The sequence below is a fragment of the Trypanosoma grayi genome (assembly GCF_000691245.1).
Source record: "Trypanosoma grayi strain ANR4 Tgr_412_V1, whole genome shotgun sequence".
In the NCBI taxonomy this organism is placed as follows: Eukaryota; Euglenozoa; class Kinetoplastea; order Trypanosomatida; family Trypanosomatidae; genus Trypanosoma; species Trypanosoma grayi.
The window spans coordinates 1-14,931 of NW_008826031.1; the positions used below are offsets into that span (position 1 = coordinate 1).

The following is a 14,931-nucleotide window of genomic DNA, read 5'->3' on the forward strand; positions in this document are numbered from 1 at the left end:
TGTTGCGTTTGTGTACCAAAGCAGTGAATGGATTTCACTGCCTCTGTTTTACAGCCCATTTGTGAAGAATATTCCGAGTAATGTCGTGGTGCCCGGCTACGCCGAGGTGGATTGTGCGGTGCAGTTGAACAGTGTTGCCGAGAGCGACGATGGATCTGTATCAGTGTTGTATTGGTGCTTCCGCTGCGAGTCGTACGTGAACCTCAGCAATACCCGTGCTGTTTCCGATGCTACTGCTGCAGCACAAGCAGCAAGTGGCGTATCCAGTGTGGCGTCACACCACAAGGATGATAGGGAGGTGACGCGGATGGCAAAAGTAGCGGTGGGTGCGGATGATAATACAACAGGCCTATATGAGGTTGTCGCATCATCCGATGTGACGCTTGATACTTCCTTTTCATTCCTGCCGAACACCGGCATCATTGCACTCTACACAACCTTCATTTTGGCGCTGGGGACGTTTCTGCGCAACGCCGTGACTGGATACGCCCACCGCGTGGTGCTGATGCAGGTGTCAAACCCCGACCCTGTCGCGGAGCTGCTGCGTTACATCTACATGGCGCGCTCTTCCGCGAGCAACGGGTACATGGAGAGCCTGCTTCTGGAGCAGCAGTTGTTCTTTGAGCTCGTCGACTTGCTTCGGTCTCCAGAGCGCGTACTAACGCTCAGTGGCCGCCGTGTGGAGGACTACGACTCGAGTGGCAAATTTCAGCAGCACCTGAAGAAGCTGAGTGATCACCCGTTTTGAAAGGTAAACAGAAATGAATGGTTCGTGAGAACTGAATTATCGTATATGTGAGTGTTTGTCTGTGCGAGTGGGCTTGCTCGTTTAATCAGACATTGACCGTGAACGTCTGTCTGTTTGTTTGTTTTTTTTCTTTGCTGTCTGTGTGTGTGTGTGTGTGTGCCTCTTGAGGGTCTAGTATTAGTTTTGCTCGTTTATCTTCGCTCGATATTGGCAGGCATCTGCGTACTGTGCGTCAAGCACGCGTATGTGCAGCAAGTAAAGCCAGAATACAAATAATTTTTTTTTTCCTGTCTTGATCCGTGTCATCATTCTCCACGCTTCTCCCCTGCACTTGTGGCATTTCACGCGACAGCTGAGACCCGCTCCCCCTGTTTTTAGCATGTCAGCGCACGGGCACCTGCAGCGGCACTACGTGCCAGTCGCGCTCGCGCACACCGCGCCCGCGCAGAGCGGCTCAGGCAATCTTGATAAGTGGCGGGCGTTCGGCCTCGACGCGGGCGTCATTCGCGGGCAGACGTCCGCCGACGCACCTACGCCCTCCGAGGCGGCGCGAAGTGACACTCACCTGCACCATGTGGTGGTGGATGCCGAGGAGGGGGCAGAGAAGGAGAAGAACGAAAAGGAGAGAGAATTCGCGTCCGCCGTTCACCGGCAGCTGCTGGCGCTCTCGTCGCGTGTCAGAGAGGCGAAAGAAGAGAGGAGCTGCGCTGCACCTCGCCGTGACGTGCGAGGGGATCACAACCAGAGAGGCAGCAGCAGCAGTGGTGGTGGTGGTGGTGCTGTTCCAGGGAAGCGCAGCAGAGAGTCTGGCGGGAACACGGAGGAACGAGAGCAGCAACAACAACAGCCGTCGAAGCGAGTTGCAGCAGGGAGCGGAAGTCGGTCTGCCGCAAACCGCTCGGAAGAAGAGCAGCAGCAACAGCAAACGCCGAAAAAAAAGAAGAAGCAGGGCGCTCGCAAGGCTCCAACATCAGCGGCGTCGAAGCGCGCAGTGGAGGAACCGCTGCGACGAACACTGTTCAGCATGCCCGCCGATCCGGCACCCGAGTCCTTCCACGCGGCACTGGTGGCCTTCAAGGAGGTAGATGATGCATGCCCGCTCTTCGAAGACCTGCAGGATGCCCTCAATGACCCGCATCGCATTCAGGCTCCAACACTCTTCGTGGCCTTTGCCACGCAAGAAGGGGAGACGAATTTTTCCATCTCCGCGAGTACACATGGCAAGGTCCACTTTGTGCGGGGAGTGAATCCTGAACTGGCACATCTGAAGGTGCAGTCCTTCGTCATTCGATGGAACGATGATGTGTTTGTGTTTCCTGCTGCCACTGGTTTGAAACTCCTCGTGCGTGTATTGGAGGAGCTGCCAGGTGTTGAAGTTGTCACCTTCAACGCGCCGTCACTTCTACTTGTGCTCCTATCGTATCGACAGGGCAGACTCAGCACCTCCTGCATCTCAGATGTGCGTCTCATGTCATGGATGCTGCAGCCCACAGCGGGTGCCGATGCGTTCACCGACTACGACGTGCTGCTACAGTCGTGCCAGCAACAGATCAGCCTTCCGGCGGGTTTCAGAAACACGGATGGACGCACACTCAAGGAGGTCATCTCCCACCGTGTGTACTACATGGCACCCCTCTACCGTTCACTCTATGGGCAACTTGGCACACAAGGGCTCCTCCCGGCTTTCCTCAAACAGGAGAAACGCATCTCTCTACTCTGCTCGGCGATGAAACTGAACGGTTTTTTCGTCAATCTATCGGAGGTGGAGATTTTTAAGGCGCGTTGTGCTTCCAAGATGGAGGAGCTAAGTGTCGTTGCTCAACAGCTTGTTCCATCCATGCCAGACTTTAACATGCAGAACCTTGATGAGTGCCGAGTGGCACTCTACGAGGTCCTCCACCTTGGCGAGCACCTTACGCACACCGCAGCCGACGGGACCACCGGCTGCACCCTTACGGTGACGAAGAGTGGGAAGCTTTCCACATCAGAAGAGACACTTCGGCTTCTCGCACCACATCACAAGCTGCCAAACGTTCTTATTGCGTACCGCAAGGCGGCGAAGCTGCTGCAAACGTACACTGTTGGCATGATGGAGACCGCTGTCCCTGTTGTTGGAGACGACGGGGAGTTCACAGACCGCCGCATCGGTGCGACTGAGGAGCTGGGCGGCGGTCGGGTCAAGTGGGTGAAGCTGCACCCCAACTTTGTGCAGGAGGGCACTGACACTGGGCGACTTTCGTGTGTGGAGCCGAACCTGCAGAACCTTCCACGCAGCAAAGTCATTGCAACTGACGACGACAGCATTGTATCGCACGAGGCGGAGATGGCGTCGTTTCGCCGCTGCTTCGCCATGCCGACTGATTGGACGCTTCTTTCCGTCGATTATGAGCAGATTGAGCTGCGGGTACTGGCGCACCTGTGTGCGGACGCCGCGCTTGTCGACGCCCTCACCAACGCGACTGACATTCACCGCGCCATTGCCGAGACCGTATTTCGCAAATCGCCTGTCAGCACCGAGGAGCGTTCGCTTGCGAAGCGCGTTGTGTTCGGAATGCTCTACGGCGCTGGCCCCCGCACTCTGGCGACGCAGATGGGCGTGACAATGGAGGAGGCACTTCGCGTCACCTCGCTCTTCAAGGCGTCGTACCCGCAGATCGACCGCTACCACCGCCGCGTGGTCGAGCAATGCCGGGCCGACGGCTTCGTTCGAACACTCAGCGGTCGCATCCGCTGCCTGCCGGAAATCAACGACCGCGTTATGGGGAAGCGGGCGTATGCCGAGCGTCAGGCATTCAACACCGTCGTACAGGGGAGTGCTGCGGATGTGATGAAGCTCGGCATGCTCAGCGTGGAGCGTGATGTGCTGCAACGGCAAGACGGGGATGTGCGGCTGCTGGCACAAATACACGACGAGATTGTTCTATCGCTTCCGACGCGCAAGCTTCGGGAGGTTGTGCCGCTCGTGTCGCATGGCATGACGCACGCCGTGTCGCTGCTAGTGCCGCTGCGTGTGACAGTGAAGGTCGGATCCTCACTAGGAGAGATGGAGGAGTGGACCGTCGACCATGAGCTCGGAATCCGCCAGCCGGCGTGACAGGGCACTGCTCGCTGCTTACCACAGATTACCAACAACAAAAATAACAAGAACAGAGACTCATGCACACGTTTTGCAGAGCGGGTCACCCTCACTTCCGTTGCTTGGCTTCTCTGGCCGGGAAGGCAGTAGAGGGTTGGGAATTGATGCGTGTAATATTTGAACTGACTCTGCATGTACTCTTCAGCTTCATTATTACTTGTGTTTTCTTTGTTCGCTTTTGGTGTTCGAAGGCTTAGACGAAAGAGTAGGGTGATCATGAACTAAGGCGTAGTATGCTCTCGTGATGCTGGCTTCTCTGTGTTATGCTTTCGCGCGTTGAGGTGCGTAGTGTTCACTGAGGCATGTCCAGATATATATATATATATATATATATGAGAAGAGCCGCACGCAGCACCGGTGTTGTGTGCTTTGGAAGAGGTATGTGAAGAGCTTCTTCCACACTCGTCGCTTCTAACTCGCACCGACAGTATCAATGAGTATTGCACCCCCCAAGGCGTCTTTGAGTGGGATTGAAAAGTGATCTTTCTGTGTGTGTGTGTGTGTGTGTGTTGCTGCCATTGCGGCTGTGGCAACCACCGCAGGTAATGATATAAACGCCATTCTCGGTGGTTTTGCTAATGTTGCCCCCCCCCTCCCGTGTGCTTGAACGGACAGCTGCTTGGCACAACTTAGGGGGGGTGCATGGTTGGTGTTGTCCTGGAGTCGAATGCTTATTTTTCGCTCGTGTGCGTTCAGTGCAATATAACAGCAAGAAGTCTTTGCGTGTTTTCTTGTCGGTAGTCATCCCCTCTTTGTAACGCGTGTGCGGGATGAGCAGACACTCGGCCGCGGCGCTCCACCAGCGGTGCTAGAGCGTCTCGTGAAGCTTGTCGTGAAGGATGTGCTCTGCACGCAGAATTCGGAAATGCAACGGCGCGAGGAAGAGGTGCCAGGTCCGTTTCCCTTTTGCAGCACCGCTAATATTGGTCATGGAGGGCTCTTGTTCAGGCGGTCAAAGATGATGTTCTTGGAGGTGTCGGGCGTGGCGCTGGCGACGCTTTTCTTCGCGGCACCAGAGGCTACCACGTGGGTGGAGGTGCATTACGCGGTGGTGCTTTTCGTTGACACGCATGGTGCCCACGCGCGGATGCACTTTGTCTTCCCATCGCTGCGGGACCGGCTGCTGCTGGTGTGTCGAGCCGTGCTCTGCTGCGTCACCGCCTTAGTTGATGGGATGGACAGCAACAACAACAGGGCTGAGAATTGGGTGGAGGAAGGAGGAGGAGGGGTGTGTGTGGGTGTGGTGTGCGAGTGGGCCTGCCGAGTCACATGCTTTAATGACGTCCAACAGCTCCCTCTCGCTCTTGCATCGTGTAGCAGCAACAACAGCACCAGAACTCAGCTCAGGTACGGTGTCTCCAGTGCGGATTGGTAGCCCCACATGTTTGGTGCCCTTTTCGGCATACCGTGCGTGTGAAACGCCTCCACGCCCTGCCATTAATAATACAACTTCTGACACTGCAGTGGAGATTATCAGCAGCTGTGACATGAAGGTTAGGAACGCGCTTCATTGAATCCTCCACTGGCGTCGACACATGCAGTTGCGAGCGTTTGCACGTGTCATTGCGGAGCAGAATGTCAGGCTGAACGAATCATGTAGGAAGGGGGCTCTAGACCTGGAAAGCCCTGTCTTGCTTCCGTATGCGTGGCTATCGGAGGTTTACGAGGCAGGCCGACGTGTGCTTGAGGTTGCTGTTGTATTTTTAATTCCGCTGTTGGGGGGGGAGGGGGGAAAGCTATCATGGATTCCTTCACATTTTTGAGCATTTGTGTTGAAATCTGTGTGGTCTGTGGTGCATATTCTTGCCTTGCGCACACTGTTCTCCGAATTTAGACTCTTCTTTTTCCTCGCTCTTATCCGTTTTGAAGCCGCAGGCGCCTTTTCCTTCACTGTATTTGAAGTATGGGCAGCCGCGATGAGCTGGTCACGCAGTTCACCACAATGCTCGCTGAAATTGAGTGGCTGCAGCCGTCACCAAAAGAGATGATCGACGCCGATATACTTAGTGCAGTTGCCGACTACATTGAAGTGGGCTCGGGTGGAGAGGCCACACTGAAGCGGTTACGCGATGCGCTGCTGCATCGGCAGAACCACGCGACAGCAGCCGCAACGACGACGAATGCGGGGAAGAATGTTGTAAAGGCTCCTGCAGCGTCGGCTGCACCAGTGCAGGAGCAGCAGCCGTCTCCGGCGAATGCAGCAGAGGAGATGGGACGGAAGCGCGCGCAGAAAATTCTCGTTCAGCAGCTATTACTGCGCTACAATCAGTGAGAAGGTGCTTTCGCTATCCGGCAGAAAACTTCACAGTTTCCAATTTACTTGTTCGACACTCTTTAAGCAACCACATGATGTGAGGTGTGATGTGTACTCCTTCTCGCCACCGTTTTTAGGTGTTATTGCTGCTGCTTATTTATCCGCATAGTGTAGGAGTGTGGCATGTCTACGGGTGTTCGCAGCCGCGACCGTGTGCGGCAGGCGTGGAAGGTCCTTGGACTGCGGGCGCACCCATCCTACGACGAAATTCGTGTAGCGTACTACAAACTTGCTGTTGCCACGCACCCTGACCGCTCCACCGAGCCGAACGCGAAGGAGCGGTTTCAGGTGATCCACGGCGCCTACGAGGTGGCATTGGAGGACCACCAGCAGGCTAAGGTAGCGACAAAGCGCAATCCGCACGATGAGTCGTCGAACTTCGATTGGCGGGCGGAGGTGGCACGCGTCCGGGCGGCGTGCAGCAGCACATTCGGTCGCCCACGCACATGTGATACAAGCCCACAGATGCAAAACTGGCGCATGCGCTCCACTCGCCGCCGCGCGGGTGAGAACGGTGCAGCACACAAAACCCTTGGGCCGAATCGCCTCGGCAAGAGGGGTGCGGCGGAGGTGAAACGTGCGGCCGAAGAAGAAGCAGCGGCAGCGTTCGAAGAAGAGCGACGGCTGCAGACGATCGAAAAGCGCCGTCGTCGTCAACCAACAGTTCTGCAAAGGCAACTCTTCCGCATCATATCTAGTGAACAAAAGCATCGACGCTCGATTATGCTTCTTGAACGGCGTGCATTGCGAACTATTTTGCTGTGCTTCTCCGAGGGAAGAATTCGTCAGGCTCTGATGCAGCTGGAGGAACTCACGCGAAGAGAATTTGAAAAAGGAAGATCACATTCTTCCTAGCGGAGGCACATGCTGCTCGAGAAAGAGCGTCCAGGGCTATGGGGTGGAATGTAAGCTCTAAAGTATTTTAGATTTCCAGTTAATACGAAGCTGCAGGTTGTTCTTTGGTGCCATATTTCGGTCCCTTCTGTGGGGAATGATGATGCTGATTTCATTTTTTGCTCTTAGTGGTTTGGAAACGCACCCCCTGACGTGTCGCTCCTTATATGCAGAAACTTGTGTATTATACAATCGTCTCACGCAGAGGCGTAAACCTAGCGTTAGTCGTGCTCTCCAGCACCTGGCTTGCTACAGGTGCCTGCGTGAATATATTTTCTGTACTGGCACTATCAAGCACATGCACCCTTCCTTCCCACATGAAATTTCTCCCATTCTGTTCCACAGCGCCTGTCTTTACTGTTTTCGTCGCTTATGTTTTCCTTTCAGACTCCTATGGTTTGTGCTCCTTTGTTTTCCATGCTTCTGCGTGTATGTGTATGACTGTATGTATGTGTTCTGTTGCAGGTTGCTGTGCGCGTAGTGAGCTGCAGCAGCGTCCTAAATGGTCTGGGCGTGGGCCCTCCGCTGGCTTCATCCACGCAACAGTGCGGATGAGAGGACTGTAGCTGATGGCTATGAGGACGACGAGAAGGAAGAAACTGTTGCGAGCACTCTGCAGAAGTCGCAGGCGGAGCTGCATCTTCTCGAGAGTAAGATTGACTCCATCAAGACAACCCTTACGCGGTGCAAAGAGGCGCTCGCAGGGCTGTCCCGGAAGGAGCTTCAGCTACGAGAAGCGTTGGAGGAATTCATGATGGAGATGCACGACTGCGGTGGCAGTGGGCCGTCGTCATCACAGTCGGAAAGGGGTGGGACCGCGGAAGGCTCGTTGAACAACAGCAATACAGCCGCTCAGATTTGGGAGCTCCTCGCGGAGCTGCAGCAGAAGAGAGAGCAGCTGCAGGAGCGCAATTGCCGCCTGGAGATCACGCTGCGATGTCTCGAGGCGGAGAAAGGGGCAGTAGAGGATTCACTTGAGAAACTGGAGATCTATGTGCCTCTCAACGCCGTGCTTCACGCTGAAGATGAAGTGAAGGCACAACGAGTGCCGCTCCACCCGCCTCCAGTGAAGGTTGAAATTGTCGAGGAGGCCCGGCGATACGATGGGGAGTGTACGTCGTGACGCTATACCCTTGTGCTTGCCGCTGTTGCTTTTTTTTTTTGCCGCCGTTGTGGTGCTCCTTCTGGTGTCTTTTCAAGTCGGGTCAATGTCTGCGCTGCGTTCCCTCACCTCATTCCACACACCCGCCACGGGTTCCTTCCTCATATTTTCATTTTCGAATTATTTTCTCCTTGCTACAATAAGCACATAGAAGGCCGGATGTCTCAGGATGCGGAGGCCGCTGCCACCGTTGCCAGCAGCGACGACAAGAGCAGCCGCCTCGCGGAGCTCATCATCTTCTGCGACCGGGCCAAGCGCCGCATCGCTGAACTAGAGGACAAGGTTGCAGAGCTCGAGCAGGCGCTCTCAGAGACACGCACGATCGACAGTCACCCGAAGAGGACGCTGCGGCGGCACATGTCAGCACCGCTACTTGACCAGCCTTTCAAGAAGGATGGCCTACAGCAGATATCCGAGTGGAACAAGGAGTTGGTGACTACCGTGGAAGAGATGCGCGGCGCCATGCTGAAGATGGAGACGGACGCCAAGGTACAGCTTATTGTTCTTGGCGACGAAGTGGAGCGGCTTCGCGCGGAGAGTGAGGCGTTGCGCTGCGAGAATGACGCGTTGAAAGAGCGGGTGGCAGACGACGTGTTGCGCCAGCGGCAGACGAATCGGGTGGAGATGGCCTTCGAGAAAGCGAAGATTGCCTCGCGCGTTCGTGCGGCGGGGCTGCGCCGGCTGGAGTGCATGGAGGCGGTCCTTATGGAGACTCACGATGACCTCTACTACGTACAGCGCTTCGACGCCGCCGAGCTGCCAGTGCGTGACGTGACGTTTGTGATGCACATCGTGTCGAACGTGACGTGTCCGCATGTGGGCGGGGAGGAGTTCACGATGAACATCTATCAGAAGCTCCTGCGCAGCACTGCGCGGCAGTACAGGGGCTACCACGTCTGCTCCGTCGATCAGCTCGAGGTGTTCGCATTCCACAGTGGCACCGCTGCCTTGTACTTTTCGAAAGAGTGTCATCTCGGCGTCACGAACCTCGCATGGCCGTCACGCACGTCGGAAATCCCGTACTTCGCGCCGGTGATCGACAATGGTGAGGTGTTGTACAGCGGACCTCGCATGCACACCTGCATGTACACCTGCAACCCGGGGACGGAAGTGGACCCAATCAACGGGCGGCCGGTGTACTATGGCCAAGAGGTGCGCGACGCCGTCACGGCGGCATTGAACGGCGCGCCTATCGGCGAGATTGTAGCCAATGAGGCGTGGGCAAAGCTATTCTGCAAGGAGATGAACATTATGAACGACGTGCACGCCGAGGTGTGTGCTGATGTGCAGCATGTACGTTCTAAATTGGGTGCTGGCTGGAGTGTCGTCACGGTGGATCCATCGGTGCGGGATCTTCTGTGCTCAATCCTCCCCGTCGCACTGGAACGACGGCGCGGGCTACCACCGTACTATCTGCAGCCCGTGCCACGGTTCGCGCGCAGTATCATCTCCCCCGAAAAGTTGGTGCCGCGCGTGTTGAACCCCATGAAAGGTGTTACCCGCCTCTGTACTGGCAGCGTGCAGCCACAACAACAGCTACAACTACAACAGCAGAAGCAGAAGCAGAAGCAGCATGAGGGTTGGGTTGATGGTCTCAAGGACCCCGAGGAACATGCAACGGAGGAGAGGGATGCCAACTGCGCAGATCTCCTCGCCCTATATTCGCTGCGAAGAGAGCGGACAAACATCATCAGCCTGTACAAAAAACTTGAGGCGGTTTCTGCATTTCAGGAGCAGTCTGCGATGGAGGCGGAAGACTGGTATCTGTCCCGGTTTCAGTCCATCAACCCTGATGAAGCTTCGTATGTGTGTACCGTCGATGTTGGTGATGATGCGTCGTGGCGGCAGATCACGCAAGCAACGTTAAACGCAGAGGAGCATGATCACCTGCGCGATCTTCTACTCTGCACTATCCTCTCGAGTGGGAAGAAGAATAACGGCGTTCACGTAAATGGTAACAACAAAGACGTGTTCACGTTTGCTTTCCGACAACCGGAGCATGCTCTGTGCTTTGCTGCGCAGGTGTACACAACTGTGAGTGAGAAATGCGCGTCACTTACCACGATGTCGGAAATGTGCCTTATGCGCGGCGGCCTCACAAAAGGGCACCTGGTCCGTATGATTGGTGGTTCAGCTTCTGCCGCTGCATTCAATAGTGGTGGTGGTGTGCTGTGTCGCGGCAAGGCACTGGCGCTTTCAGGCAGCCTGTGCGACGTTGCCCGCTACGGGGAGATTCTCGCCTCCGCTGACGTCGTGCAGGCCTACTACGCAACCAAGGTTAACCTTGCAAGTATGGCATACAACGTGCTTCGGTGTGGTGGTCGAATCTTTGGCAGGCAATCCAGTTTGGTCGATCTCTGCTCAATCATACCCAAGCCGTACGCGTACCGACGTCAATGGCAGATGAGCGTCGACGGTAAGATAGCCGAAAAGCAGTGGGAGTGCCCTGCCCGCTCTGCTATGGCAGCACTGCAGCTCGAGGAGGACGTCCTGCGCCGTGAGGAGGCGGTTCAAATGCTGCAACAGCAGCAGCAACTCATTGAGCGAGCGGAGGCGGCGACGATGGCGATGCACGACACGGCGTGGGACCACACGGCGCACATGGCACTGCGGCTGCCGTGGCCTGTCAGCGGTGCGTCCATTGGCATGCATAATAAGCCAGAACTTGGCTTCATGTTCTGCGACGTCAACGACGCCGCTGGCATTTCCTGCATGGTCCCGGATGACTTGTACAAGGAAATCATGGCTCTGTATAATTACGTGGTGCAGAAAGCGGTACTGGCGTACGACGGATTCATTGCCAAGACAGACTCGGTGACGGCGTACATTGTCATCTTCCCCGACCCCCACCGTGCGATGGAGACTGCGCTGCAGATTCAACGCAGCCTGCTGGAAGTGGAGTGGCCGACGCGGCTCCTCACCATCGAGGCGACCCTCCACGTGCAGAGTGCCAAGACAGGCACCCTGCTCTTTCACGGCGTCCGTGCAAAGACGGTGGTCCATGCGTCGCAAGACTATCATTCCACGCGGTCAGCGCGCGGGGAGTACGGCGAGGCGGGAGACGTCAGCGGTGCCGCACTAGACGCCGTTGCTACCCTTGGGCTCCTGGCGCGCGGTGGGGAAATTCTTGTGACGCCAGACGCGTTGCACAGAGTTTCGGCCACACTGAGCGGGTCACTTCTGCTGCAGCAGGTCGCCATACAAGCAGAGAGCCTGTGCGCCCCCGATGATGCGGCGCTGGCCTCGTGTGTGCCACGAAAGCTGTGGGAACGCCTCAACCTTTTCATACCTGCCGTCCGAGGCGCTAGTAGTGCGCCATCAACAGCTGCGGCTAAGGAAAGCCACGCCAGAAGCGAGAAGAGGGCGGTGTGGTGGCATGATACTAACAACGCCATGGCGCCCCTTCCGCTGTCGCGGATGCCGCTGTGCATAATGCCGAGGAATCCTCCCCTCAGCACGGCTTCCTCTGTCTTTCTGCAACCTATTGAAGATGCCGTGAGTTGTATCAAACGGGATATGGCGGAAGCGGTTGACACGAACCCATGCCGTGAGAGCTTTCTCATTGTGTTGCGCGACGCGCTCATGGGTGTTGTCACCGGGTTTCGCATTCTTGATGATGGCATCACCAAGGCAGCGGCAGCGGCAGCGACAGCAGCGGCACTCAGCACGGAGAACTCAACTGGTGGAGCAGCCGCGTTGATGTCCACTCTCAGACGCACGCCTGCGGATATGCACAAGAAGAGCAGTCGTGTCGCCACTCCCGTGGCGCCCGGATCTGGCGCCGGCGACCCGTACAGGACTGCACTTCAGTTCCTTGACACCTTACTGAGGGGTTTGCTGCAGCGGAGTAGCCGTACGCTGGGGGGTGCCCATCAGTTGCCATCAGCACTGAATGTGAGGACGCCACCCAGGGTGTCAACCACTCGTGGCGCTGCGAGAGTGGGCAAGGGGGCGCGGTAGAGTTTGTGGTGGTTGCTTTTATTTGTCTGTGTTTGTGTGTGTGGGCCTGGAATTGCCTCATGACTTCGTGTGGTTGACGAAGACATGCGATGTAAAACTAGCAAGAAGGGAAGCACGAGCAGGGTGTTTCTTTTACTGTATGCGGAAAGTTCCACTCCTTATTGCTCAATGGAAGGCAGAAACAAGGATCAACGCATTCAACTCAATCCGTGTGTACGGGGAGATGGCGTGTCTCTGAGCCTAGAAGTATGTCTCATACCCGCACTTTCTCCAGCCCTCAGCCTCTCAGTTGACGCATCCGCATTGTTCCTTTTGTTTTGTTTTTTTGTTCCCTCTTGCATTTACTCACCCACATTCTGCATGAGTATGAAGAACTGAGATACTCTGGGGCCATGCAATCCTCAGCGAGATCATCTGAAGAAAGAAGTGCCCCCGTTGATTCCCCAACGGTTCTTCCCCCCTTAGAAGTATCCAAGAGGATGGAGAGTTGTGGTGCTACCAGCAGCGTCAGCAGTGGCGTTGACAACTCGGGCTTCCACCAGGGCGTGGTCACATGTCCGAATAATAACATCGACCGCACGTCAATCGTAGTGAGGATCTTTTTTTATCTCTTCTCCCTGTTTGTGGCGATTGGAAACCTTTTTCTGGTCGCCTTCGGACGCCCCGCTTCTAAACAGGAAGAAGCAGCGCCTGTGGCAGGGGGAACAGGAGTAGAAAACAATCAGGATGGCGACGCGCTCTCGAAAAAAGACGATGACTTTTCCAGTGAGATCTGGAGAACAGCGTCACGTGGCCGGAAGATTACGCAGAGTATTGCGCGGGATATTAGCACTTTATTAAGCCTTGATTCGGCAACAGATGCCGACAACCCGAGTCATTCTTTTGGATCTAGTGATGGTAGTAACGACGCGACCCAGCGTCGCCGCTTCGCCAACGCCTTGATACAGGAGCGCCTGGAGCTCGAGAAACCTGAATCCCTGCGGAGAAAAATTCGCGTCCACGCATGCACATGGAATGTGGACCGGCAGCAGCCACCAGAGCCCAAGAAGGGCCTGTACGAATGGCTTCTAGGAAAGAATCTGACGAACAAAATTGCAGCTTACCGCGCTGCTCTTAAGAAGGAGCATAATTTCTCCACGGATGATGTTCCTGCATTTCCGCTCTCGGAGTTCCCCGACATTCTGGTCGTGAGTCTGCAGGAGGTCGAGATGGGCGGCGTCGTCCTTGTCAAAGAGGTCACGGAGACGGGCGTGGCGTGGGCGGAGTGCATCGTGGACGCGCTTAACAAGATTGGCGAGCAGCGGGTGTGGTACCGGAAGCTCAAGATGGTGCAGCTGGTGGGACTCGTGCTCATCGTGGTGGTGCGCGTCGAGCACGCCAAGTACGTGACGGGCATCCGCGCGTCCCTCACCCGCACCGGCGCGATGCGCGGGGTGTGGGGTAACAAGGGCTCCGTCGGCCTGCGCGCCACCATCTACGGCAAGCGCTTCTTGCTCATCGCCGCACACTTCGTGCCGCACAAGCACAACGAGAGCACACGAAGCTTCAACTACCGCGCGTCGCTGTGCCACCTTCGCTTCGAGGGCCCGGCGGACGCTGACGACGAGATCGACGTGCTGCGGACGTTCGACGCCGCCGCCGAGACCCCTGACATGGCGTACAGTGTGATTGAGCGACGCTCCACGTGGGAGCGGCTGTACCGCCCGTTCCGCCGCACCACATCGGGGGCGAGCGAGCGGCGCGTGCTGGATCGGCACGACTACGTATTCTTCCTTGGCGACCTCAACTCACGGCTGCACGGTGTCAAGAGAAGTGACATACTCCGCCTCGTGCGGCGCGGCGCGTACGACCCTCTCATCTGTCACGACGAGCTGCGGCAAGGCATGGTGAGCGGCGACACATTTGACGGTTTTCAGGAGGCGCTCATTACATTCCCACCAACGTACAAGTTTGACCGCGGCACAGATCTATACGACACAAGCCGAAAGAAGCGCGACCCGGCGTGGTGCGACCGCATTCTCTTCCGCGTGCTCCTGCCCTGCGAGGAAACTGATAGTGTGGCGGAAGCTGCTGCAGAAGCAGAAGCAGCAAAAGCAAAACAAGCCACAAGAACAGCAACAGCCTGTGCTCTGTGCAACTCGACGCGGGTCTCGTGTACGTGCCGCCATGGTGCGTCCATGCCACACAGCATGCCGGAGCTCGTGCTGCCACACGCGAGTATACACGGGCCACTTCTCAGGTCCAGAGACGATATCGCGTCGCGGTACACGTCCACCACTTCAAACAGCAGCGAAAGTGGCGATATGGGGTCCGGGCACTCAGACACTTTCCTCTGCAGAGCGGGGGCGACTAGTTGGGGTGCCGAGGCTGCGGCATCATCAGTGCCACCCGCGGCTTCCCTTACGGAGCAAAAGGTACCAACTTTTCTCTCCATACGGCGCTCCACGTGCATGGATCGGCGCAACATTACCTTCCCGACGGTGGTGAATTCGGTGAACGTGTTGGGCTACCACCACGTACCAGTCATGCGGCAGTCGGACCACCGCCCTGTGTGTGCGCAGTTCGATGTCTGCGTCCTCTCCCTTCGGCAGGAGTTGGTCGAGGAGTTGCTGAGCAAGGTGCGTGAGCAAATAGACGAAGAAGTCCATGATTACTTTGACTTTTCGTAGCGTTACGAGTACGTCATCTTGCAGCGCCTCATCGTTTTTCTTTTGTTT

General features: G+C 56.4%; 8 protein-coding genes across 8 annotated transcripts; all 8 read left to right on the plus strand.

Moving 5' to 3' along the window:
• Positions 1-307: 307 nt before the first annotated feature.
• Positions 308-748, plus strand: DQ04_04121000 (hypothetical protein; the record flags this gene model as incomplete). Its single annotated transcript, XM_009313345.1, has 1 exon — positions 308-748. The coding sequence occupies one exon, from the start codon at positions 308-310 to the stop codon at positions 746-748; it is 441 nt and encodes a 146-aa protein (XP_009311620.1).
• Positions 749-1,127: 379 nt separating this feature from the next.
• On the plus strand, positions 1,128-3,842 carry DQ04_04121010 (mitochondrial DNA polymerase I protein A; the record flags this gene model as incomplete). Its single annotated transcript, XM_009313346.1, has 1 exon — positions 1,128-3,842. One exon carries the CDS (start codon positions 1,128-1,130, stop codon positions 3,840-3,842), a length of 2,715 nt encoding a protein of 904 aa, XP_009311621.1.
• Positions 3,843-4,749: 907 nt separating this feature from the next.
• Positions 4,750-5,259, plus strand: DQ04_04121020 (hypothetical protein; the record flags this gene model as incomplete). The annotated part of the gene is made up of 1 exon (XM_009313347.1): positions 4,750-5,259. One exon carries the CDS (start codon positions 4,750-4,752, stop codon positions 5,257-5,259), a length of 510 nt encoding a protein of 169 aa, XP_009311622.1.
• A 528-nt stretch (positions 5,260-5,787) lies between these two features.
• Positions 5,788-6,156, plus strand: DQ04_04121030 (hypothetical protein; the record flags this gene model as incomplete). The annotated part of the gene is made up of 1 exon (XM_009313348.1): positions 5,788-6,156. One exon carries the CDS (start codon positions 5,788-5,790, stop codon positions 6,154-6,156), a length of 369 nt encoding a protein of 122 aa, XP_009311623.1.
• Positions 6,157-6,321: 165 nt separating this feature from the next.
• On the plus strand, positions 6,322-7,053 carry DQ04_04121040 (chaperone DnaJ protein; the record flags this gene model as incomplete). The annotated part of the gene is made up of 1 exon (XM_009313349.1): positions 6,322-7,053. One exon carries the CDS (start codon positions 6,322-6,324, stop codon positions 7,051-7,053), a length of 732 nt encoding a protein of 243 aa, XP_009311624.1.
• Positions 7,054-7,594: 541 nt separating this feature from the next.
• DQ04_04121050 (hypothetical protein) lies at positions 7,595-8,215 on the plus strand (the record flags this gene model as incomplete). Its single annotated transcript, XM_009313350.1, has 1 exon — positions 7,595-8,215. One exon carries the CDS (start codon positions 7,595-7,597, stop codon positions 8,213-8,215), a length of 621 nt encoding a protein of 206 aa, XP_009311625.1.
• A 198-nt stretch (positions 8,216-8,413) lies between these two features.
• DQ04_04121060 (hypothetical protein) lies at positions 8,414-12,214 on the plus strand (the record flags this gene model as incomplete). Its single annotated transcript, XM_009313351.1, has 1 exon — positions 8,414-12,214. One exon carries the CDS (start codon positions 8,414-8,416, stop codon positions 12,212-12,214), a length of 3,801 nt encoding a protein of 1,266 aa, XP_009311626.1.
• Positions 12,215-12,693: 479 nt separating this feature from the next.
• DQ04_04121070 (inositol 5-phosphatase-like protein) lies at positions 12,694-14,883 on the plus strand (the record flags this gene model as incomplete). The annotated part of the gene is made up of 1 exon (XM_009313352.1): positions 12,694-14,883. One exon carries the CDS (start codon positions 12,694-12,696, stop codon positions 14,881-14,883), a length of 2,190 nt encoding a protein of 729 aa, XP_009311627.1.
• Between the last annotated feature and the right edge of the window lie 48 nt (positions 14,884-14,931).